Genomic DNA, 25,122 nt, shown 5'->3' with positions numbered 1-25,122 from the left:
ATATGATACTAATAATGGACTCTTAAATTATGATTATGAATAAGTCTGACTAGATTTCTGCATTGTGGCAAATCCAAGATTTATGGTAGTCCCAATTGTGGGTAACATCATTTATTTTGACTGTTGCGTCTCGGACGGTGGTGTCTCTGTTACTTTTCATAAAAGTATGTAAGAACTTTGTGAAAATTGCTTCAACTCTATTTTATCTAGATTCTGTAGTGACTGTGCATATTTTAGGTTTAATGCTGAATCTTCTACTACATCTACTCCTCCTTCATTCAAAATTTCTAATGACGATGTTCTCACAACTCTATTAAGTAAATGATATCCAAGAGCTATTGATCTGTAATAATAAAAATCAATTTTTTAAGACTATAAATCACTTTTGTAAGTATTTTGTAAACACAAAAATGTGGAAGTGTTTAACTTTGCAACTTAAAGACTCTACCGAATTACCATAATTTTGAAATGATGTCAATTCAGAGAAACCTTTGTCTTTTTCAAAAGAACTTCCATTTATTTAACAGAAATAAATACAGTTCATCATTGAACTTTGAAAATTATTATGTATGATATAAAATCAGAAAAGAAACACGATAAAAATAAAATTCTATTTTGTCCAGTAACCGGTAACAATATTCGAATGATAACAAAAGCTAGAGGTCTTCCTTTAAACCGACTTTTATCTTAAAATAAGTCTGCAACTTAAATTGACTCACATGTGTACAAAGTTTCAAATATATTCCTGAAGTATAAACCGAACCGAACACAAAAACTTGGAATAAGAGTTTCCAGTAAAAAGAAATAAATGGTAACTTAGTTTGTGAGGGATAAAAAAGTTATTCAAGGTTTCAGGGTATAGAAAACGGAAGTTTAACTTAATAACGTGTAGTATTTCACAAGTTATCAAAGAAGTAAGGTTGTTAAACACGATTGAGATATTGACGGAAACAATTTCCCGAATTTTTTAAGTTCGTTCCGATAATAGCAATATCTATTGCGTATGACCTACATGCCGATTATAAATTGATTGTTTCCGACATACATTATTACATGTTAACCGTGATGTCGAAATCTGAACTATGCGTTTGAACTAGAGAAATTAAAGCGGTAAAATAAAACACGATTTGGTGTGAAGCAAACATTTTTTTTAATAAAATATATAAATATAAATGTTCGGGAATCTATGTATTAATCAACGTATAATTAATAGATCGGTTGTTGTTATATCTTTCGTGATTATTTGTTTAGATTTTAGGTCTCTTTTCATTGATAATACAACTTTACACTGGCATTTGTCTAATAATAATAAAATTAAATCTAATATAAATATGCTTTTAAAAGAAAAATCATTTCACCTTAAATTTTACACTTTAAAAAATATGAAGTATTAAATTCTTTGTAGTTGCATTGAAATTTTTAAAATGCGAATGTAAATTTTACTTATATTGTTTCAATTTTTAATAATTGATAGCTTTCTCGTTCCTATTCCCTTCTAAAAATCTCTTTTTCGTGTATGTGATTCCGTTTTAAAAAATTTTGAATATTTATAACTCATAATTTGTTAATAATAAATATAAGTTACTTTCAGAAATATTGCTAAAAATGCTCATAAATAAGGTGAAAAGGAACGTTGAACTTACAAGAGGATGATCACTGGTGATGTCTTCTGCATACTACGTTTTTCTCGCCTTGGTTCGATAAATCGTCTCCTTTAACAACTAAAGTTGACCAGGAAACTTGCGTTTCTGTACGAATTTGATCTTGTTTGAAGCGCCAGAAATGTTCTTTGAGACACTTTTACTTTTTTTTGAAAAAAACAATGGATGAACCCGAATTTATTGCAATGAACTTATATTTATTTGATACGTATTTTGGAATCCGCTAATCGTGTAGCAGTGTCGGGTACCTTTCACATTTCTATATGTATAAAGTACAATATATTTCTTTAATTTCTTATTCCTCAGACCTTTTGATATATTAATGCATCTAAATGTTATTGATTTTAGGTCTCTTCTGTTTGAAAATTTTTAAAAGATAGATAGATAAAGTTGACGTTTCGACTTTTCTTTGATAAACGACACGTCAATACGTAAATTTTTTTCCAATCTATTGAAAATTATTTTTTAAAAAAACTGATTTTCAAACAGAAGAGACCTAAAATCAAGAACATTCAGAAGCATTAATGTACCAAAAGGTCTAAGAAATTAATGAAATATTTATATTCTTCTGAGAAGAAGAATTTCTTCAGTTCTTACATCTCAAATATGTAGCAGTAATCAATCAAATTATTAGTAGTTTTATTAGAATTTACGAAATGAAGCCATAAATTTCACTCAAATTATTTAGGTCTTTTATAGCTTTTTCATTCTTATGAATGTGAACAATTTTTAAGAATTCTCTTCTTCGTGTATCAAATTCCATTCCAAGAGTTTTTGAATCTTTATAATTGAATTTATGTTTATTTGATATTTTGTGGTTCGTTAATACAGTTTTATCTTTTTATCCTATGACTCTTAATCTATTTTCTAAATACTGAGATGTCTGCCCTATGTAGACAGCATCGTTTGTTTTTTTATTTTAATCTAGAGAAATATCTGCATAATGTATTCTGTCCTTTATGACTTACTCGTAGATTTATATCATATTTATTGAAATAATTCGATAGTTGTTGGGAAATTCCTTGTACATAAGCAATAAGAAACGTTTCGTGTCTGTTTTGCTTTTCAATTTATTATAGTATCAATAAATACTTAATAAATACATAAAAGGTCTAATGTTTTTCAATTTTATTTCCATCTTCTTATTAATTTAGTCATCAACTGTTTCTTCATATTTTATTTTCATCTTCCTGTGTGTAGTTGCTTGTTATCTACAATTGTTTTCTTTATTTCCACACATTTGTTCAATTTTTTAGAACGCTTACCGTTTTCTTTGTTTTTGAGAAAGGTTCGTTCCAGTGTTGCCGTTCACCAGAAGTGAATATACTATTCATGACACAAGCAATAACATTTATAATGGCAGAAAAATAGAAAATAATATTCCATTGATGAACATTGGTCTGCAACAAAATAAAAAAATTTCTGTTTTGCTATTAATATATTTCTTCACAAAAATCGAATCTATTAACCTCTCGATTCCTCTCGATTTATTTATCCATACATAGAACAATTTTCAGTATTTGTAGACAAATAGAAACAGATCAACCTATCAACTCATAATATATGGGCAATTGGACAAAATATCTGCCGTACGAACAAAAACGTATTATTGTGAAGGCGAAATGCTAGAAAGTTTATACAGGCTAATATAATCCAGACTCAGTATACATAATCATGAAATTTCTGTCTCAACATTGTTAACCAACTAGCGCCAAAATTTTTAAATTTTGAGAAGTATAAATCATGAATCCATGCAGCTTACCGGACAAAATAGTTGTAAGAAAACATTACCCTACTTTAACGGTTTATTGGCAGTTAAAATAATATAATAATAATTGCATGATGTTTGCAAATGACATGAAATTTATAAGTAAATATACATTACGAATAAGATGGAATTAAATTGATAACCGAGCAACACTATCTAATATTAATGACAATGGAAAGTGATGAAACATTCTACACCCATGCCAAAAATACATTTCATACTAGCGATTGCAGTTTTCAATTATTCTTCAAATTTCCTACATTTCAATGGATATACTCAGAAATGCGATTATCACACGAAAATCCAACTTTATTATAACAATGAAAGAAAGGAAAAATTATTGATATCGGGAGCAGATTACAGGTTTAGCCCAACTTCCCATTTTCATATCTTATATTTTGTAAAAAATATGTAAGAGAGAATTTGCTGCTTTTTCAAATATTCGCACACCTACTCGTAATGATTGTTATACATACAGTGTGTCTACTTAAATTGGAATCATATGGAAAACTTTTTTATTAGTGGTTTTTGAATTACTAGAACACCCCCTTGATCACCCTTGATCACCAGATTTGGCTCTGTCCAATTATCATCTCTCCCATCTAAAAAAATGTTTAAGAGGTCGTAGATTTTCTTCCAACGAGGAGGTAATAGAAGCTGTGGAGGTCTGGTTTGCAGAGCAAGAAGAAACATTTTTTTTGAAACGTCTAGAGACGTTGCCGAGGAGAATATGTTGAGTAATAAAATATTTTGACATTGGAATTTTGTTTGGTTCTATAGTAGGCTAAGAATTTTTCAATATATCCTCGTATATCATAAAATAAAATATACATATAAATATGTTAAACAACAACAATTATGGAATGTCCGAGGTGGAATTCTTCTCTTGCCGTCACCGCACATTCCGATTCGACTCTTAGCAGGAGGAAGACAATAGACAAGGCTGCACGGAAAAAGCTTCATCCAAGAATAATAAGTTACCAGAGGTAAAGGGATGACATTATATATCATTTTTCCAGTGGCTTACGAGAAATTTCTGCATATTATTGGGAAAAGTGCATAAAATATATAAAATTTTTATTTTTAGCATCATGGAAATGATTGAGAGAGAAGTATTCATTATATTTCATTCTCGGAAAGTTCTATTCTTGATTATATACGGTTCCAAATTGATAAAAACAATTATATAATTCTCGTAAATTTGAAAAGGCAACAAGAAAATAACATTCTAATAATAAATACTATAACCGCATACACCCGTTCATAATTATTTCATTGTCTCAATGGCTTAGTACAGTGAACTCGCGATTTGTTAAATATGTTATTGCTGCAAAAATCATAATATTTTCCCGACAAATTTCCTAGTGATCTCTATGTTTACAAGGTCATTTTCACGTGGAACTATGTTTTTATAGCATGTAGCTTTATAGGTATGAATGGTGAAATTATCAATACCTCCTTTTACAGAATTTTCAGTTGGAAACCCGCCAAACCAACGGTTAGTCACTTGAAGTTAATATAGACAATAGACAATTAATATACCCATATATATCAATTTTTTAAATTCTAAGGATTATAAATAAATAATACTGGAATAAAATTTCCATATGTAACACGTATCTCAAAAAATGACAAAAAGGATCAACCTATGAAGCTAAACTGATAATCTTTAACTAAATTTGTATGCATTACTGTAGGCTGTAGTACTGTGTACCTGGAAAACCTCCATAAAGAAGAAGAGTTGGATAGGGCTAAACGGCAACGCAGTTAAAGGTTTAACTTTTGAGGTATATACAAATATTTCACGTAACTATGTTACAAGTGATGACAAATACTTTTGTAGACAGTGCCACGAACTCTCATCAAATGTAATTTCCAGAATGTATAAGCAAATTAATTTTCCTGTATGAGATGTAGGATTAATACCATAAAGTAGTTCCATTTCTTAGTACATTGATTGGTTAAGTTCCTATTCAATATTAGAGGATGCAAAGAGAAGTATTTGATATAGCTCTTCGTAACTTATTGCAATAATTATAAACAATGTCCTTACAGTCTACTTCTTCGCTAAAGTAGGTAGAATCATTTCTAGCTAAAGATGCCTCTCATTTGTCGCTGTTTCAAATTGTTTTGCATTTTGAAGGTACTTACTTCGTCTTTTATAATAATATAGGCAAAAATTGGAGCAAAAGCCGATGCTATTACGGATGAACCATTTGTGAATCCCATCAGAATTCCAGAAAAATTTGGGGCGAGATCCATATGATTGACGACGTGTCCAGATTTTGCAGGCCCATGGAAAGCTCCCACCAGAACTACTAAAGTTACTGTTAGATAAGCACTGTCCGTTCCAATTTTGGTCAACGTGAAAAGAGACACAGCTGCTACAATGAGTCCTAAAATATTGTTTATTAATGATGTATATACGAGATAAATATATATTGTGGCAAAGTGTATGAATTACCAAAAATACCGGAAATCATTTTTGGGAAGACCCCCAAATTCAATAAGACTAATATGTTATTGAAACACTCATCGCAAAATAAACTTGGAAAAAACCCAGACACGTACATACTCAGGTTAAATAAAATATCGACTACAATAATATCCTGAATAGTTTCAGATGGGTTCAGATCCATGTTAATGATGACATCAAGTAAACTATATATATATTCGAAAGCTTGGAAAATATATTGAAAATGTATAACAATAATAAAATGTACTATGTACCTTTTTCGCAATATTTTAAATCGAAAATTATGAAGTAATAACCGATGCTAGTATAAAGTTTTGATAAAGTTATCAATTATTATTATTATCAATCAGTAAACACTATGAGAATTGAAAATTTTTTGTCGCTAATTCAAGACCCCATCGATAATTAAAAAAAAATGGGACTGGGTGCTTTCACAAAAATCTAGTCTAATCAATAGGCACTGGGTTACTGGAGGCCTATTTGATGATCATGATTGCGGTTCTGGGACACAAACTATTGTTTGTTTCATACTAAGGCACCCAATAGCTGAGTACCCATAATCATTTAACTTTTAATTTCACAAGGCAATAACATTTTCTCTGCAAATGAAAAACAGTCATTCATTGATAGTTATAACGTTGACTCAATAATAATTACATTTCTGAAGCCTTGTTATTTGTTAAATCAGATATTGTTAATCAAAATTTTGAATACACTTTCATATTATTAACCTTAGGCGAGTGTTTAGGAAACTCTAGTGGAGCTGTTACGCGTTATGCAGAAAAATTTCCTTGAAGAAATTTAACAAGAAAAAATACATTTAGAGCCATTGAACGACATTATCGAGAAACTGGGAATATGAGACCTAAAAAAATAAAGTCTGGTACGCCAACAACAAGAATCATTAATGAAGAAAATGTGATTTTAAATGTAATTGATCCAAATTAAAGAGTTAGCGTGAGGTAAAATAAACAAATACGTCTTTGAGTACTTGAGGGATACTTAAAGAGCAACAGCTACATCCTTATGATAACAGACAATTCCAAGAGCTCTTGCTACCGGAAAGGACGAGGCCACATTTGAAGTTAATGTTTGGGCAGCTACTTTAGGTAACAAATTGATAGGTTATCACAATCTACCTGGAAATTTAAATGGTGATATGTACCTAAATTTTTAAGCTATCACTTATTCAAGATATTAGAAGATTTAATGCTGAACGAAGGAAGATATCTATTTTTTTATGAATATTTAGAAGGTGTCTTGATTGGTTGAGTAACTATTTTCCGAATTGAAGGATTGGTAGAAATACAGAAGCTCCGATTTACTGGCCTCCTCGGTCATGCGATTTCAATCCCTTGGATTACACAGTTTGGTCATATCTCGAATAAAAAGTTTATACTACAGAGGTGAATTCACCTCAAAAATTGAAAGACAAAATCAACGTCACTTTAATAACCTCATAGCTGACTCCCAGCCATTTAGAAGATGGATGGATTTTTTAGAAAAAGGGTAGACTTGTGTATTCGTGAAAATGGGGGAAATTTTGAACACCTACTCCAATTAAATTAATCTTCAATCAACTGTTTTACACACAGTATCTAGTTTTATTAAGAGTATGGTGTAAAATTAAGTGATGTTTAAATTTTCTTGAAATTTTGCTTAATGATGAAAAAGAAAAAGTTATGTAAAATACTTCTTGGTACGAATCTGGTAACTAGCGCCCTCTATGAGAGGCATAAAAACGAATTCATTGGATGTATAAATTTCCATAACATATTGATATAAAATTTCAATACAATGTTGCCAGTAGTTGCGGCAAAATCGTAAAAAATGCATTTTACCTTAAATACGGATGGCGCTACGAATTTTCTTACTGTGCAAGCCCCAAATATCTTTCCCAAAGACGGGATCCCCTTTTTTTAAACACCCTGTATTATCAAGAGAATATGAAGGGGAGTCCGAAACATCGAAAAGTTTCGAATTTCCTATGCCACAATTTTCAACTTAGTTTTAAATGCTAAATCAACTCTAGCTGAACCTGATATTGACAGAAAACGTACCGATGTTGTTTGCTGTTTTCCTAATGAATGTGATGGTTACCAAATTTCTTGTTAATAGACAGTCTGCTATAAGAGACGCAATAAGTCCAGTTACCAATTCTATTATATACGGAAGGGATGAAAGGACGCTGTTCTGTAAATAAACATATATTATTATTCCAATCATATCAGTCTATAATAATACTATCGCAGCATGTATATCAGTAAATAAAACTTCACTTTTTGAACCATCACTCTCAGCTCCAGCACCAGGCAACCAACTCATAATAGCTGCATTGCTATTAAATAGTCACAAAGAAGCTTAAGAATATTTTCTCGCATCAAAATAGGTCTATAACTAGCCATTAATCGAATTAAATGTATTAACTAATTAAATATCTGAATTATATCGTAGGTATGTTCTCTAAAGTTTGGCAGTAGAGCAATCTTTCTTCCCAGTTCTTCTTTTTCTCAGTTTTTGTGATAAATGAGTAAGGCACGGTTTTAAATCTCAACATCAATGTTATACAACGCAATATTCAATGGAATAGTAGTAGGAAAATGACCAAATATTTTAAATTCAACGTCACTTTTACCTAAGCGTTCAATATCACATCACAAAATTTAGCCACTAGTATTTTATTATGTCATGGACGTAGAAGTATATTCTTTTCTTTTCAAAAGATACTTTCTGAGCTCCAGAATTCTGTTGGAACATTAAATATTCCAGCGGTGGATATCGCGCCACTAAATAAATGTTGATCTCGCTTCCAAACTTGGAGATATTTGCAATTACAGGTATTTTTTCGAAAAATATTACCGCTAAAAATTATATATGTTCAGTTTGTAGGAAACTTACAGAAGTCAAATCAAAATGCATAACTTTGTTCAGGTATATAGCAGTTTCGGTGATCATTGTCCAATGGGTGTAACTAAAAGCAACATTCGAAATCGTCAGAGCAAAACAAGGCGAGCTCGTGAAAATACTTTTCCATGGAACTTGTAATTTTCTCTGAAAAATACATAAATAAAATATATTTAATCAGTTGTAGAAATGTTGAGACAAAATCATTATTAAAATATTCGAAAGAAACTTAGTCTTTTTCATCTCTGTCTCAAAATCTTTTCAAATCTTTATATAAAATTAATAAACGGTGGAATTAAAAATTTCGTTATAAAGTAGTTACAGATAATCTACGATTGAAATCTCTGGCTAAGTTGATGGGCTCATTATTTATACAACACAAAATTTTACTTGAGGTTGTCCTAACAAAACTTTCCATGCCAAGCAACAATTCGAAAAAAAAAAGTTTACTGAGATGATTATGATAATAGTATAGATAAATACATAAAACAAGAAAAGCAAGTATTTTTTAGCAAAAACTGTCTTGTGTATTTAGATCTCAGATATTTTGTTTTGAGTTTTTATCAATAAGCTCGACTTGAAACTTAAAATATACTTAAAGGCGGGTTTACACGTTACGATAAATCGTAACAACTTGTCTGAACGATAAGTCGTTGCATGCAAGTCGGTGTGTGTAAACCGCAAGTCGTTACGACTTGTCTGAGTTGGAGCCAGGTTGGAAGGTTGGTGCAAATTTCCACAAACTTCTCGGGTTTGCAACGACAAGTCGGAGGGCTTCATCGATAAGTCGGAACGTGTAAACGGTGACTCCGTCAAATCGGTCACCTAAGTTCTATTTTTGGAGCGAAGTACCTCAGTTCTGCCGTTGTGAAGCCATCTAGACAGTGTAGTAAATTTTGTATTTTCTGGTTTTGAGTGAAAGTTTTTGTTGTTAATCAGTTTTTATTATAAGTTTGCTTCGGTGAAATGTCGGACCTACGTCAAGCCTCTCGGGAGTTCCTGTTAGAGTTCATTGAATTGTACCGAAACTCTACATGCTTGTGGCAAACCAAAAGCAAGGATTATTCTGACAGAAACAAGAAGGACTTAGCCTACGCCGAGTTAGTGAAAAAATATCAAGAGATCGACCCAAAAGCAGACAGATCTACAGTAGTCAAAAAAATCAACTCATTTAGAACAGTATATAAAAGGGAACAAAACAAAATAAACAACTCCCTGAAATCCGGAGCAGGTAGTGATGAAGTTTATAAACCAAATCTGTGGTATTTCGAACATCTCCATTTCTTGAATAACGTCGAACCAGCAAGGATTTCCAAAAACACATTCGATGAAACCGAAGAAGGAAACATAAATGAGGTTAGTAAACCCATTTGAACCAGGGTCTAGGGTCTTTTTTGTAAGTTTATTACAGGGAATGTTAACATTTCCTCTTCACACTTGTTGCAAGGCAAGTTATGTACATATACCATAACAGTAATTCCTCCATTGCTGGAAAGCACTTCACAATTCACCTCACACAGGAGAAAATACTGACTGACTTGAACGAAAAGTCGGTACGTGTGAACGGACATGCGATATTCGACAAATCGTTACAGCTTGTCAACGACGATTTGTCGTTCAATTTGTCGTAGGGTGTAAGCCCGCCATAACACAGCAAACATTGACGTTCCTTCCAATTTCTCTTAGTAAGAGAGCCTCTCACGTACAAGGGTCGCTACTTAAGTTTTGAGATATAGCAACACTGATGTGAATATGTAAAATCTAGCATTACTATCATAAAGTTCAACATTTTTTATGGTAATTATGGTAATATTGCAAATATTTTCGTGGGTGGATTTTTTATGACTTTGCGTAGATTGAACCAACAGCAGTGTGCTGATCAACTAGCTCCGACTTTTGTTGATGATCTCGAGCCACCGTGTTTCGCTGGATTTCCGAATTTAACCGTGGTCACACTTCGCTACAGGATGAATTTCGTAAAGATCTTTTAAAATAAGCTGTTGTTCCATAAAACATCGGAGCAGTACGGAATGTGTGATGTGATATACCGTGAGATTGAGGCATACTTGAACATTAGTTCAACTTGCATACATTCAATATTGTTCCAACTAGAACCACAACAATGGGAGCTCTCACACACCAGCCCAAATAGAACTTTTTTTAACAGTCAAAGCAACGAATTGATGGGTCATCCGCTGTTCATTCCTCGTTTGGCACCCAATGATTTCTTACTATTCCCACAGTTCAAAAATAAATGGCGAGGTCAACGCTTTTCTATACTTGAAAAAGCGGTTGATGCTCTCAAATCACATGTTTTGGAAGTACCTCAATCGAAATGAAAAAAACGCTTCGACAATTTGTTCAAACTGTTGTAAAAGTGATCTAAATTGATCTTAATGAAGAATATTTTAAAAAATAATTAAGCTATTTCCAGTTATGAATATTGGTTAGGTTTTCTCCATCTCAAGCTTAAGTACCAAACATCGTATTAACAATTTATTTGTATATATATGTGTGTGTGTTTGTATGTATATATATGAATTGCCACGTTCCCAATAAGAAACCTCTACCTAAACGCGTTACTTATAACCTATTCTGTTCTCCTCAATTCCCAATATTTTCGCAAATATTTCGGAATCTGCGCGATTGCGAAAAGAATATAATAATATTAAAGTCTCTTTTTGTCCCTCGTATGGTTAGTTAATCTCCAGCTTCGGCTAAATGCCTTGGCAACTAATCTCCTTCCTCGTGACAAAAATTATGACTTTATTGTGACAAAAAGTATGACTTAAGTACCTTGATTCAGAAATAACTATTTTTATATTGTCTAAAAACTGATACTTACTTTGACAAGGGAAGTATTTAAGTTAGTTACAATATACATTTTTTCATCGAATGAAATACTGGGATGGCTATTCGGGTTGCTGCTACCCAACCAAGCATAGATAATAGCTATCACTAAACTGACTCCATTAAGAAGATAGAACACGAATGGCCATCCATAACGTGATGAAGATATGTATCCGGATAGCAACATGCATGTAACGATACCAGCGGCTGGTCCTTAAATTAATTGAATGAGTTTATAAATATTGATTAATGTATATTTAGTAGATGTACATCATGGTTCCGCGAAACGTTTTCCAAGTATAGTTAATGGACGAAATTATAAAGATAACGGACAAACATCTCAAACATTCATAAGCTAGTTCATCCAAATTAATCAAAAGACTTAAATCCGCCGATAAAACCGGTTAATTTTTCGTTACAAAATATCTTTCAATCATTAATATATTATTCCATAAGGAAATTTCAAGCAGATTCCGAATATGCAGGTTGTCGGAGAACTTCCCGTCCCTTCTGGCGTAATTTTTGCAGTGGGTGGTCGTGGGTTATTGTGATGATTACAGCCTACTGCTTAATTAGTACTGATTAATCTTTTTCACTTAAAAATACTTTATTCTTAACGATTCGGTTGGTTCGTATAAGTTCATAAGAAATAATTCCTTAAAAATCTCAAATAATACACATCCCCACTTTTGCGTGCAAGTAAAGCGTTCGTTACAGCACTTCGCAGCCATTGAAGCCGTCTTTCTGAATCAACAGAAAACATCCATTTTTTATCCCATTACTCTAAAAACCAAAATCTGACAAAGTGCCGATTTCTACTTTTGTTTGCGGTTGTTTCTGGTTAACTCGGTTCCCGAACATTTTAACCTTACCAATTCGACTGCTTTACAGTGACATTTCGGATGAACTGATTAATCATTTTAATAATTTTTGGTAATTAAGCAGCTTGCTTTCTTTAAAAAGTCAAGTTATTCTAACGTTTATATCATCCACATGAAAGAGTAGCTTTTTCTGAGAATCGGGCGCTATTTTATTCTGAATAGTTTTTATGATTGAGTAGTAATAAATAAATAAACATTACCTGAGTAAACAAGTGTTCCTAATCTATTACGCTCTGGTGAAGGCACCCACTTTCCCAATATTCCATGAAGACACGGGAATATAAAACCTTGTGCAAATCCTTGAAGACATCTAAATGTAATGACTCCAAGAGAACCGAAATGTTTTGCTGCAATTGGTATGAAAAGGCCAAATACCGCAGTTATACTTGTTGAAGCTACTAGAAACCATTTTCCACCGTATTGATCAGCAAGAAATCCTGCTACCATTTGAGGTAAACAGTAACCCCACAGAAAAGACCCAACGACTAAACTTTTATCAGTCCAATTATAAGTCTGAATAGGAGAAAAGATTTGCGAATTAATATTCTTTGTTGATCTAGTATAGACTTAACTAAAAATTAATTATCCCAAACAAATGAATCATAGGTTCTACTATAAATATTTTTATTTGGAAATGGAATACGTTAGCGTTTTCTGAAAAATTTAATCATATGTTTGAATCAAAAGTTCAATATTTTTAAAATTCAATGAATGATTTGAAATGCACCGCGATAAGTTGGTGAATCATTTGAACTTCTGATCTAATCATCTTGAATTAGAAAAAGCCGAAAGCGGTATCCAATTGTGATTTTCTCCTTCCAATAAGAAATTATGAAGATGACAGTGTAAAATTGATGCAGGAATATTGATCTTCTTAATTAATATCTGTTATTTTCCGATACATTAACCTAATTTGGCTTTAAATGATTGGACTAAATGGAATAATGTTAAATTACATGAGCTCAATACTCACAGGAATATCTCCATTCATACTAGCCGAAGGATCTGTCATTGCTACAATGGTCACCGATAAACTTGTTCTCATCAAAAAACAACAAAATAATATCAATCCCAACATAATAACTTGTGAATGCCTCTTTCCAAACGTTGGTGCTGGAAATAAATCATCATAATAACTCAAATTTAAACAGTACTAGAAATTCCCTCATCGTTGGTTTGATAGAGGTAGTGAATGTTAACGGCCATTTCCAAATCTATTGCCTGGTTTTCTAGTTATGGGGGCTCATGAAAGCACTGGTATATTCACAAGAAATGAATTATCGTTATAAATTTTAGAAATAAACTTCGCTCAGTTGATTGCTGATCAGACCAGGTATTTTCAAAAACTAGAAATCAATAAGCGGAAGAATTTACTAAGATAAAACTGGGTCACATAGAAAATTTGTTCTGTAAGTTTTATTCCTGTTATTTGGTGTATATATGAGAAGGATCTTTCATGTACTCTCATGTACGCTCTTTTGAAATTTTCGTGTCATCAAAATAAATTTCCTCCATTTAGATTATAATCTAATGATTGACTTAGGAGACGCATTTTTTTGTGCCAAGAAATCCCTTGCACTTGTCGTGCAAGGGATCTGGTTGTTGCAAGAAATATTAACTCAGTAAGTTGTATAGTACAAATCTCATTCATTATTCACTGTAGTAATAATCTATCAAAAAATTCAGTCAATTCTCAGAATAATTGCATATTGATAAAAATATATTTATGATAATAGCTTCATACCTTTCTGATCAAGAAATTGAAGGAGAATATGAAGGAATGAAAAAAAATATATGAATTAACCGTGGCGTCCCACAAGGCTCCGTTTTTGGCCACACACTTTGGTATATGACGGAATCTGATGGTCTGTTAACAAAAACTTCGCGATGACATAGCATTGGCTTTTGTTGATAAAGAGGAGATAAATTGTATGGAAAAGAAATCTCTCAGACTATAACCAAAGAAGACAAAATTAGTGTGGCCAGGATAAGTGGCTTCTGTAAGAGGATCCTGTTCGCAGCGCCAGAAATGTCGTTTGCAACATGTCGGCTGGTAACCGTTTTCCGTTTTCTTATGTTCACGTTTCTATATACAGGAGAAGAAAGATTAAATCTTTATGATTGCTATATTACAAATAATAATAGTTCAGCCCTTGTCCTAAGAGAATATGGAAGGCGTTTTTACAATTCTCATTTTTATGCGCGTTCTATTAAATGTAAATATAAATGTAAAAAAAGACACTCAGTGTCATAAGTTTTCAGTTTAAAAATTAATTTTATATATGATGCCAATAAGTTCAATTTTTATTTTGCTGAATTTTTCAAATATAATGATTTTTCAATAAAAATTCAAATAACTCGGTTTCATGAAAGTTACCTTTTATTTTTACCGCCAAATCAAAAAAGGGAATAAAATTTAGGATGTTCTATTTAAAATTTCCAAGTTACTGTGGATACTTAAGAATTGTGGCTCCCTCTATAATCCATAAGTCAATAAGATTTTTTCTCCTTACACATGAATAAATAATATCCCAAAAAAATCATCCAAACTTCCCATAAATTATTTAAAATAAACAATCTAAATAAACCGCTTACTATAAAATAGCTGGGGATCAAACGAATTCAGTCATTTATAAAAAGTTTGAAATTGCAATATAGCCAAGCTGGGGCGGCTTAAGGACCCATTTCGCGAACTTGTTCTCCACATAATCCTAGAGGATTAAAGATCTTGGAAGTCAATGACAAAATTGAACGCTTTGTGTACTATTTGTGGATATTTGAAAAATGCAACTCATCATTTTGTGGTTGCCGTGGTACCATACACGGTGAGTCGAGAACATTGGTAATATCGTTGCGTAATTTGACTCAGTGGTTATCCCATATGTTACAGTATTTAATTGAAATACTGCGATGTGATCCGGCGGGCTGTTACGCCATAAAATTTGCTGCAATGAACGATTATCTGGATGTACTGTAGTAATTGTCGATACATTTTTTCTATGTCTGCCTTAATAATGTACTTATGTTGTCGAAAACTTATGGGGTATGGACAGTAAGTTCTCTTGAATGGTCGGCTCAATCAACTGTATACTATTTGAAGACAGTCATAACGTAGTGGGATAACTGCTGCAATCGTTGGCTCTAGCAGTTGGCAATTATTGACGTTTATTATCATGATCGATATAGACTATTGAATTATATCGTTTCTTGTGAGTTTTATATCCATTCTTTTTACATTGGTTTGCATAGTAGCCTTTTTTAAAACAATTAAAACATACTTTGAACTTCAACAACAACAACATTCCACAAGTCGATTGTCGTTATTACACTTTGGACACGAAACATTGTTTGACTGTGATGATAACTGAGTCGATGCAAATTTTCGACGGTTATCATGCTTCCAACGTTTCAAGGTCTGCATTACCACTCAAAAAAGAAATCATGCTTTCTAATGTGATAACCTTTGGTTTATCTTCTAAATAACTTTTGAGTTCTTCCCATTCACGAAATGATTTTGCTTCTAATTTACTCACGATGATGTATATAAGAAGTATATCCCAGTGGTCTGTGGGCCAAAAGACGTTTCTTTTGTTATGGGAGTCATATTAAAGATCACGTAAACATGGTTATTAATTATAACTCGCTATCACTTAAAAGTTTCCACGCAACCTGGGAGTTGGCTGCCGAAAATTTGATTGTTTTGGTTACTAATTTATCACTTTCCTCTAATGACGCACGTAAACAAAGGAATTTGTCAATATTTAAAATTTCATCATTATTATGTATGAGGCTAAAGAATGTTTCATGAAAACTAAACCAATTCTCATAACTACCGTTGAATTTTGGCCGGTAAATAGTAGGAAACTTAAAAGAATTTCGTCCATGGATGTTGATATTGTACTCTATTGTATTTTGAGCTTTACCTAAACTTGAAAGACAGTTTGGACACTTATCATCAAGTCCGAATTACTCCAGAAGGTTTCAAACTGAATCCCGATAAAATAAGTACCATCCAAAAATTTCCGATACATAAAACATCTTTAACTAATCGGCTCAAAAAAAATGCAGTTATCAACATAACTATCCTGATTATATCGATTGTTTTGACACATCTAAAAAATATTATCTGGACTTTTCACGTCCATTCGATCCCACAACTGATGCGAGGCGCTATTCTTAGCCAAGAAAAAGTCATAATTGATATACCTGTGGCCTAAGCTATCAGGACACTTTCGATTCTGAAATAATCTATTTAACAATTGAAAAAGAGCTGGCTAGGCTTATTGGGGCCATTAAACGATTCCAACATAATATTTTTTGAAGTATCCTAGTTCCAAATTGATTAGATTAAATTAAAACTCGAATAATATGATATAGTACATGAAAAAGGAGCCTTGAACACGTGTTTATCGCGAAATCAGTTGAATTGGATTGTACCCTTCTAGCTTAGAATAACTGTATTCATTCAGAAGAAAAACTAAAACCATACGAAATTATTGCAAGTAATTTAGAGAATAATTCTTCTGTTGATCTTCATATTGATAGACAGTTGAAAAATAATTATATTCATAAACACTGTGGAAAAATGTAATTACTACGTTCTGAAACCAAATATAGAGTGATATCATGAGCTAGAAGAAGTAAAAAATATGTACCGAATCCTCTATCAACAAAAATATTTGTCAAAAATAAATAAATCCAAAGTAAATAAAAAACAATCAGCATCCAGAGCAAATAAAACACGTAAACAGAAAAAATTAAACTGCAAAAATTGCTACACATCATTTTGATCTCGCAGAATACAAAAAATATATATTGCCAATAAAAAGAAAACTTATACGAAATGTTGAAATAAGAATCGAATTAAATTTTGAACATTCAAATATTTATTCAATAAAAAACGATAAACGATCATTTTGATTCTCAAGACGAAGAATGGATGAATGCAATCTTCAGAATATCACCATAATCGAAGTTATTAGACATAAAAGATATGCTTGATCTTCAAGTGCAATATGTATAACATTCTTATCTCAAAGATATTTTAGATGAAATTTTAATTACTTATAACGTAATACATATTAGATTTTGTAGATAATTCTTGGATATTTTGCAAACTAAGAACATTACATCTAAGTATAATGAAATCAAAACAATTATTTACAAAGTTGCGAAAACTGTCTTCGTACTAAAAACTTTGTAATTGAAATACGAAAATACTTTGAATTTTGGATCAATTTCAGATATAACACGTAGAGTGAGAGGAACTAGAATATTTTAATCAATTCCCATAGATTTTAATGTTAAGTTTCAATTATTTTACTATATTACCTATACCCAATAAGTCAGAATCAGAATTCAATACCAAACTAAAAGTATTTGCTAAAATGTGATACGCAGATAAAGCCTCTCAACAACACTTGTCCTAGAAGTCAGACTTTTCAATGTGCTTCTATCCTTCGAGACAATAATAAACCATCATGTGAAGAACAAATTGTTTTAAACTATGTTACAAAAAAAGCAAAAATCAAACTTTTAGAAAAACATACCAGAAATAAACCAATACCAAAAAAGAAAATCTGATCATGAAATGTTCAGAAGATGCAGAAATCATAATATCAAAGCCTTTGTGAGTGTTAAATTATGTATATAATATAGTGAGAATGATAAAATGGTTAAATTTAACTTTACTGTTGAAACATCTGTTCCAAAATCCAAGCTATTCTTTAGAATTTGATAAAACCCAAATAACAACTTACCTTTGACTACTGGTGTTTTTTCGTCTAATAGATTAGATGTAGTATCAAATTTATTTTCTTCAGATTCACATTTCATCTTGGATTTCTTTATAAAATAATTTTTCAGTGAATTTATTATTCCAACATTCGTTATAGTTTGTTATCTCTATTTTAAATCAAGAAAATTCCACTATTGTGATGTATTGTTGAACATTGTATGTACAAGGATTGTTGTATCAGTATTAATAAGACAATAAAATATAAGTTTAAATAGAAATCTACAAACCATCTATTTCATTTTAACAAGTTTTGTTCTTATTATTTGCTGAGCTTCTGCGAGTAAATTGTCTCTCTGATTTATTCATGTAATAAGAAATTTTTAATATCTTTTTTGTTTTTCTAAAAGCTATCAATTGAATTTGTGTGGTAGCATTGAAATTTATAGATTGGAACTATAAATTTTACTTAGATCTGTTTTATCATTGATAGCTTTCTTATTTTCATGTATATGAATAATTTCTAAAAACTCTATTTTTCTTGTATCTGATTCTGTCTCAAGAAATATTGAATTTTTATAATCGAATGTATGTTTTTGTGATATCTCATGGTTTTTTAATGCATTTTTTCATCGTATTCATGACCTTTCAATCTATTTCCTAAATAGTGAGATGTCTGTCCTATTTTTGAGAAATAACAACTGGAAAAAAATGCCACTAAACATCAGTTCAATTATACCAATACTATAATTATTGAAACAATTTAAAAAAGAGAGAATTCCACGAAATGGTAGCAATCCAAAGATCCTCATCTTGCATAAATGAAAAAAGGCATAAGACAACACCATTCCATTATTTTGAATTGGAACTTGTTCTAGTCGTAGTGTCAAATCATACCACTGATTGGCTTTACAAAACCACATATTCCTTCCATCAGTATAAATGTTCATAGTATGTTAATTGTTCTGGTCCTCATTGTGATGATTTTAACTGAAAAATATCAACAGTAGATTTCAATTGAGAAAAAAATAAATTTTAAATTTAGAAGCTAGATCTCGTTTTTATTATTTGTTATATATAACAATGTAAAAGGTCTAAAGAAAAGAAAGTCTGACACAGAACAAGACATATCTGATAGGGAGATAAATACATTTGAAGAGAAGACATCGTGAGCTTTGGTTCATATTAAAAGATAACACCAAAACAATTAGGAAAAGGTTCAAACATCAGAACTCGTGCTGACAACATTATAACTCAGCTGCTGAATGTGAAAGGAGAAGCTGAACAGAAGACAGTACCAGCTGTAATATGGTTGCATACTCAAATATGGAGATTGAAAAGAACCAAAGTTCTGCTTGGATTGCTTTATATTGCTGGTAAAATGAAAAGCAATCATCATAATATCGAGCACTATCGAACAGATTGCATGGGATTTGAAATATTCAGGCTGACAATGTCATTAGGAAGATTCGAATTCTTGCTCCAAAATTCTGGACGATAAAACAACGCCAGAACCACAAAAATATGATAAACTGAGAATTTTTTTTGTGAATTTATTGCTAATCTCTCATTTTCCCATATAACCTTAAATTCCCTGGCACGAGACTCCTCCTCAGGAAGTGGTATGCGGCCTTAGTTAAAGTATACAAATAACTGGTACTCAGATGGGGTGAACAGTTAATCCCTATTAAATTGGACGCCACCAGCTGTAGATTTGCGGGTAAAAAATAAAATGAGGAACCGGAAACACAGATGGAAATTACGGAAGAAGGAACGAGTAGAGAGAACAATTTTGAACAAAAGAAGCTTACGCACCAGCATATAAGAAAACTGAGTTCATATTCTTTAAAATATAACCAAACAGGAATCTGTTCTATTCTATTCGTTCTGTTTTCCAAATAAATAAATAATACTAATTTATATGAAAAGTGTCTTCCAAAAATTGCTTAAAACAAAAGAAATCCATAGATATATTTGTGTGCACAATAAGAAGAAAGAAAAACCTAACCAGCGAATATAATGAATCAAATCATCACAAACTCACTAAAATTTACTTTGATAGATGTAGTGTTGATAGGTAGACGAAGAATTCGATTCAATTTCCAGCTTTTATTAAATTTAACGAGCCTAATGTCATATCCTCGGAGAAAAAAAGAAAATCAAGCGATCCTTATCACAGCGGCGCACCATTATCAATTTATTATATAAATTACTTATTTATTACCATAAACTCTAACCTCATTAAGTTTATCATCACTATAAATTATTTGTATTTCATATTTATAGATTCTCAACTTTAACCATCTCCAATTATTTGTTATTTGATTATTTTTAATGTGAATGTAATCAGCCATAAATATATTTATCTACTTTCATAATTATCATTGTATAAGATAAAAACTAATATTTAAAGAAGTTTGTAAACTAATACTTCGTTCATTTGATTTGATATTCGTCTAGTACACCAGTCAGATTGGTATAACCATTTTTAACTTTAAATTATTGTTAAATCCTCAGTTTGCTAAATAAATTGTTTCTCGAAACAAGTTGGAGAATTGAGTTATTTAATCATAGCACACACGACATATTTGATAAATCATGTGATAAATTGTAAACCAAACATATTCGTTACCATTAATAACGATATCATGAAGTGCAGTGTTTTAAAGCACATAAATAGATATCTAAAAAAAATACTTTTGCCAACAACAGAGAAAAGCAAGAGATATGCCTAACAAAATACTTTCTTAAGTACCAGTACATCAAAAATAGTCAATAAATTGTCGTGCAAAACGTAAACGTGTTATATTCATATCAAAACCAAAATAAAGCTTATACTAAGAACAAAAACGCTACCAAACAAACAGATAATTTATCAGTACATATACACTAAAAGGGGGAGAGACTACAAGAAAATTTACTGGATCCAAGATTGCATATAGCAAAGAAGTTCGAAAAATACTTTGGTGTTTCAAAAACAACCTATATAACTATAGCTTCTAGACGATAGTTATTTTTAGCAATTGCAATTTTAAAAGGATTATTCAACAATACTAAGGTGGAGAAGTGCATTTTATCATTGACTAAGTGGTCTATTATTTATTGTATTACAACATTGAAATGTTCATTATAGGTAATAGGCTCTTTTTAAATGATTAGTAAGTGCATGTTCTCCTAATTAAGCTTTTTATCTTTGTTGGAAAAACATAAAAGTGAACAAAATGCCGACAATAGATTGGTATTCACATATGAAATTAAGAACAGCCATTTACATCATAACATTTTTTTCAGTATAAAAGTGTTTCTCACTATGTAATTTATTTGATCTGACAATATACAATTTTCACAGATTTATATTTGCTTTTGAAATATTGTTAAATTACCAGTAAAGAAGAACAGATTATAGAAATCAACCAGTAGGATTCTAAATGAATAAATATTGGGTATAATATAATTAATTAAAACAGACGTTGGTTATAACTATAATTCAGGGATAAAAATATATCTATAATACATCAAATTTATGCTGGAATTGCTGTCACTTTGGGAGAATATTGCTGAGTAATTTTGTGGAATTCATTTTCTTTCTGTTTCAAATCTGTAATATATGGATGATCAGCGTTTGTATCTTTCAATTGTGACAGATATCTATTTGTGATCTAAAAAACAAAAAAAAAACAATTAAAAAGTGTATGACTAGATCCAATAAAATATTTCAACATAAAAGACAAGTATCAAAATCATTAGCAATGTCATTAGAGAACTCTATAACAGTAGAAAGAAAAAGTGACAATATTGCCAAAAAACGCAATTTTCAATAAAAATAGACATAAATTCAAAAATATTCTGATGGAAAATTGACATGTGCAAAATTATATTAATCAATAGATCACCTAAAACATGAATATTGAAATAGGTGACTTATTGATTGATATAATTATGCAAATTGTAAATGTTCAAATCATATTTTGATAAAGAACAAAATAGGTCGAAACGTCTATTTTTTAGATGATTACTGCTAATTAATTGATTACTGCTATTTATTTGAGATGTAAGGATTAACGAAAAATTAATTTTTCTCAGAACCAAGTTCTAGTTTCATTTTATTCTTATTTAGATGTTAATGATGTAGGTGATCTATTGATTAATATAAATACACAAATTGTCAGTGTCAATATCATATAATGATAAAGATGGAAATTAAGTCGAAATGCCAATTTTTCAAAACTTATTGGAAAAAAACTAATTTCAAAACAGAAGAGACTTAAAGTCACGAGCATTTAGAAGAATAAAATACTATTTATTTTATTGTTTTAACATTTTGCTTCTTAACAGAAGCATTATCAAAAGAATTATAATTAAATAATATTATATAGATTGGATAAAATATGAATCCAAAATTTTTGCTAAAATTAACATTTAAATGTGTTCAACTTACCTCGGGAGCTTTACCCATATGACGTTGAAGTGTTATCATATTAACAAGAGTATCTGGGAAATTGGAATCTTTGTCCAATGCTTCTTGTAAAGCTGCTTCTGCTTCTTCATACTTAGCTTGTCCTATAAAAGCTACTGCCTGACCGTTGAGTAAAATAGGCGTAGATCCATATTTGTCAACAAGATCCTGATATATGTAATAAGCATCTTGGTATTTCTCACCTCCCTAGATAAAAACATAACAAATTATTTACAAAATAAGCAATGCTCCCATGTATCATTCTATAACATCCAATAGTTAAATTGATATAAGCTAAAAAATCTTCTTTACATCCTTATTTATTGTTATTTAAAATTAAAACTATGTATTTTTTGTGCTCCATGTTATACTATTACCTTTGAAAAGTGCGTATAATTAGGGATAAGGAAACAATATAAACATATTTAAAAAAGACATACAGTTTTTTCAATTATCTGTTCAATGTATACTAATTTCGTGTATGTTTTTCAGCATCCATTATTCTCATCCGATAAGGTTTCTTCATAACTATGCTAACAAAAATTTTCTTCCACATTTTCTTTTTCCAAATTTTTCAAGAAGCTGTTTTCACTAGCTTTTCCTCATTTTCTGAAACTCCAGAGGCATTATCATGCTCGGATTGCAAATACTCATCTTCAAGGCTTTCATATATAACACGTGCATCATTTTTGGCTTCATCAAACCACTGCATCATAGTTTCTTCAAAGTTTTTATCACCATTATTTATAATTGTGATAAAAACACTTCACTAACAGAAGAGTAGCCTCTGACAAGGATACACTGATTTTAATTTCTATTAAACACTTAAAATTCCCTTAGAAATTCAAAAGTGGGGAATAAGGAATCTCTCCAAAAGGATTACATTGTGTCACTATGCTGTAGGCCTGTTATTTAACAAATAATTTACAAATTTTCTCCTAAAGTAATCTGCCAAATATTACCTTTCCAATTTTATATAGAACCTTTTACAGCTTCTTCATTATTTAGAAAAAAAGGAGAAGCATTTTTATATAAGAAAACTATGATAAAATAAAAAAAGAAAATTACCAAGTATTAGTCAATAGTTTAATTATTATTCAATTTGTTGCTACTTAACTATTTAAGATAGGTTGTTTTATTATTGGTAGGATCTTGTCAATGCTCTCAATTTATTAGAAGAAGTATGGTTCAGACTTCCCTAGTATAAAAAGAGGTTGTAAAAGGGAAATAATACTTACAATAGCAAGATTGACCCAAGCTTGAGCAAGCTGCGTTAATGTAGCATCATCATCTTTATCCTGCATTTCCTTCAATTTTTTTTTAGCTAAATCAAGGCGATCTAATTTAAGTAGTATATCAATAATAAAAGCAATAGCTTCCAGGCTCTCTGAAGCATGTAATACTTTATATGCAGCTTCTAGATTGGACTCATTAATGTATATAGTTGCTGCCACAATAATTAATGTTTCGCTGTTGGCATTTATAGAGATTTGATGTTCCAATTGGGACAAAATACTTTCCTTGTTGTTTTTTTTAGATAGATACTCGGCAAGGAATTTCAAAGGTAAGATGTCATTAGAGGAACCATCGTGAATTTCATCCAATACAACTAGAAATTTATTTTGAGCCATATAGGATCTATATGTAAAAATGTCTCTTTGGGTAGCAATTTCTGGACTTGATGGCTGTAAATAATTGCAACATCAATAAACAAATATAGAAATTACATGAAGATACCCACATTTCTTAATTTTTGAGCTTCGTTTATACATTGTTGATAGTTTCCAATGTAAAAATAATTTTTTATTTCAAAAAGTTCATCCACATCTGATTGCTGACGTGCCATTTTTGTTTTAAAATGTCTTGACATTTGAATCTTGACATGTGACAGATACGGCTACGATCAACTCATAGCTATGAAGCTACCTTCATTCTTACCTAGCTATAATAAAATTTAAAAAATAACTTTTTCAGTATATTAAATTAATTAAATTATCACAAAAGATTTAATCATTATCAGAACTAGAGGAAAGAGGAAAACAATCTACCAGACCTTTTGTATAACGTAACTGTTGTGTATGTATGTTTCTTCCGTATAAATTATATTTCGTCCGTGTAAATTATGTTTCGATCCTCATTACGATATTCTAATTGTTTTTTAAGAAACCTTATTTTTTTCAGGCGAATATCTTGAGATTCGCACAAAACTTTTCTTCTATCTGGCATTGACTGCCAAATAACTAAAGGGTATATATGACACTGTCAACTTGATAGGTAAATAATTAAGTCTGTTTATTACCTGAATCCAATCTGTTTGACAAATCGATTCAAGCTGGATAAAATTACATATTTATAATTATACAGGTATATTAAATTATTAATAAAAATTTCT

General features: G+C 30.9%; 2 protein-coding genes across 3 annotated transcripts; both read right to left on the bottom strand.

Moving 5' to 3' along the window:
- Positions 1-2,713: 2,713 nt before the first annotated feature.
- LOC130447338 (putative inorganic phosphate cotransporter) lies at positions 2,714-18,501 on the bottom strand. The gene is made up of 9 exons (XM_056784105.1): positions 18,300-18,501; positions 13,514-13,653; positions 12,741-13,053; positions 11,655-11,872; positions 8,804-8,956; positions 7,966-8,098; positions 5,581-5,825; positions 2,927-3,061; positions 2,714-2,872 (listed from the first exon to the last, which is right to left on the bottom strand). The coding sequence occupies exons 1-9, from the start codon at positions 18,373-18,375 to the stop codon at positions 2,831-2,833; spliced, it is 1,455 nt and encodes a 484-aa protein (XP_056640083.1). The 5' UTR covers positions 18,376-18,501; the 3' UTR covers positions 2,714-2,830.
- A 3,243-nt stretch (positions 18,502-21,744) lies between these two features.
- LOC130447701 (coatomer subunit epsilon) lies at positions 21,745-25,020 on the bottom strand. 2 transcript variants are annotated; one of them, XM_056784663.1, is made up of 5 exons: positions 24,784-25,020; positions 24,472-24,672; positions 23,969-24,415; positions 22,713-22,937; positions 21,745-21,933 (listed from the first exon to the last, which is right to left on the bottom strand). In XM_056784663.1, the coding sequence occupies exons 2-5, from the start codon at positions 24,598-24,600 to the stop codon at positions 21,796-21,798; spliced, it is 939 nt and encodes a 312-aa protein (XP_056640641.1). In that variant the 5' UTR covers positions 24,601-24,672; positions 24,784-25,020; the 3' UTR covers positions 21,745-21,795. The 2 variants fall into 2 exon arrangements, with proteins under 2 accessions (XP_056640641.1, XP_056640640.1); XM_056784662.1 differs by having other exon boundaries at positions 24,472-24,668; positions 24,784-24,972.
- Between the last annotated feature and the right edge of the window lie 102 nt (positions 25,021-25,122).

Source organism: Diorhabda sublineata, chromosome 8, assembly GCF_026230105.1.
Source record: "Diorhabda sublineata isolate icDioSubl1.1 chromosome 8, icDioSubl1.1, whole genome shotgun sequence".
NCBI classification, from domain to species: Eukaryota; Metazoa; Arthropoda; class Insecta; order Coleoptera; family Chrysomelidae; genus Diorhabda; species Diorhabda sublineata.
This window is presented reverse-complemented; position numbering and strand designations above follow the sequence as displayed.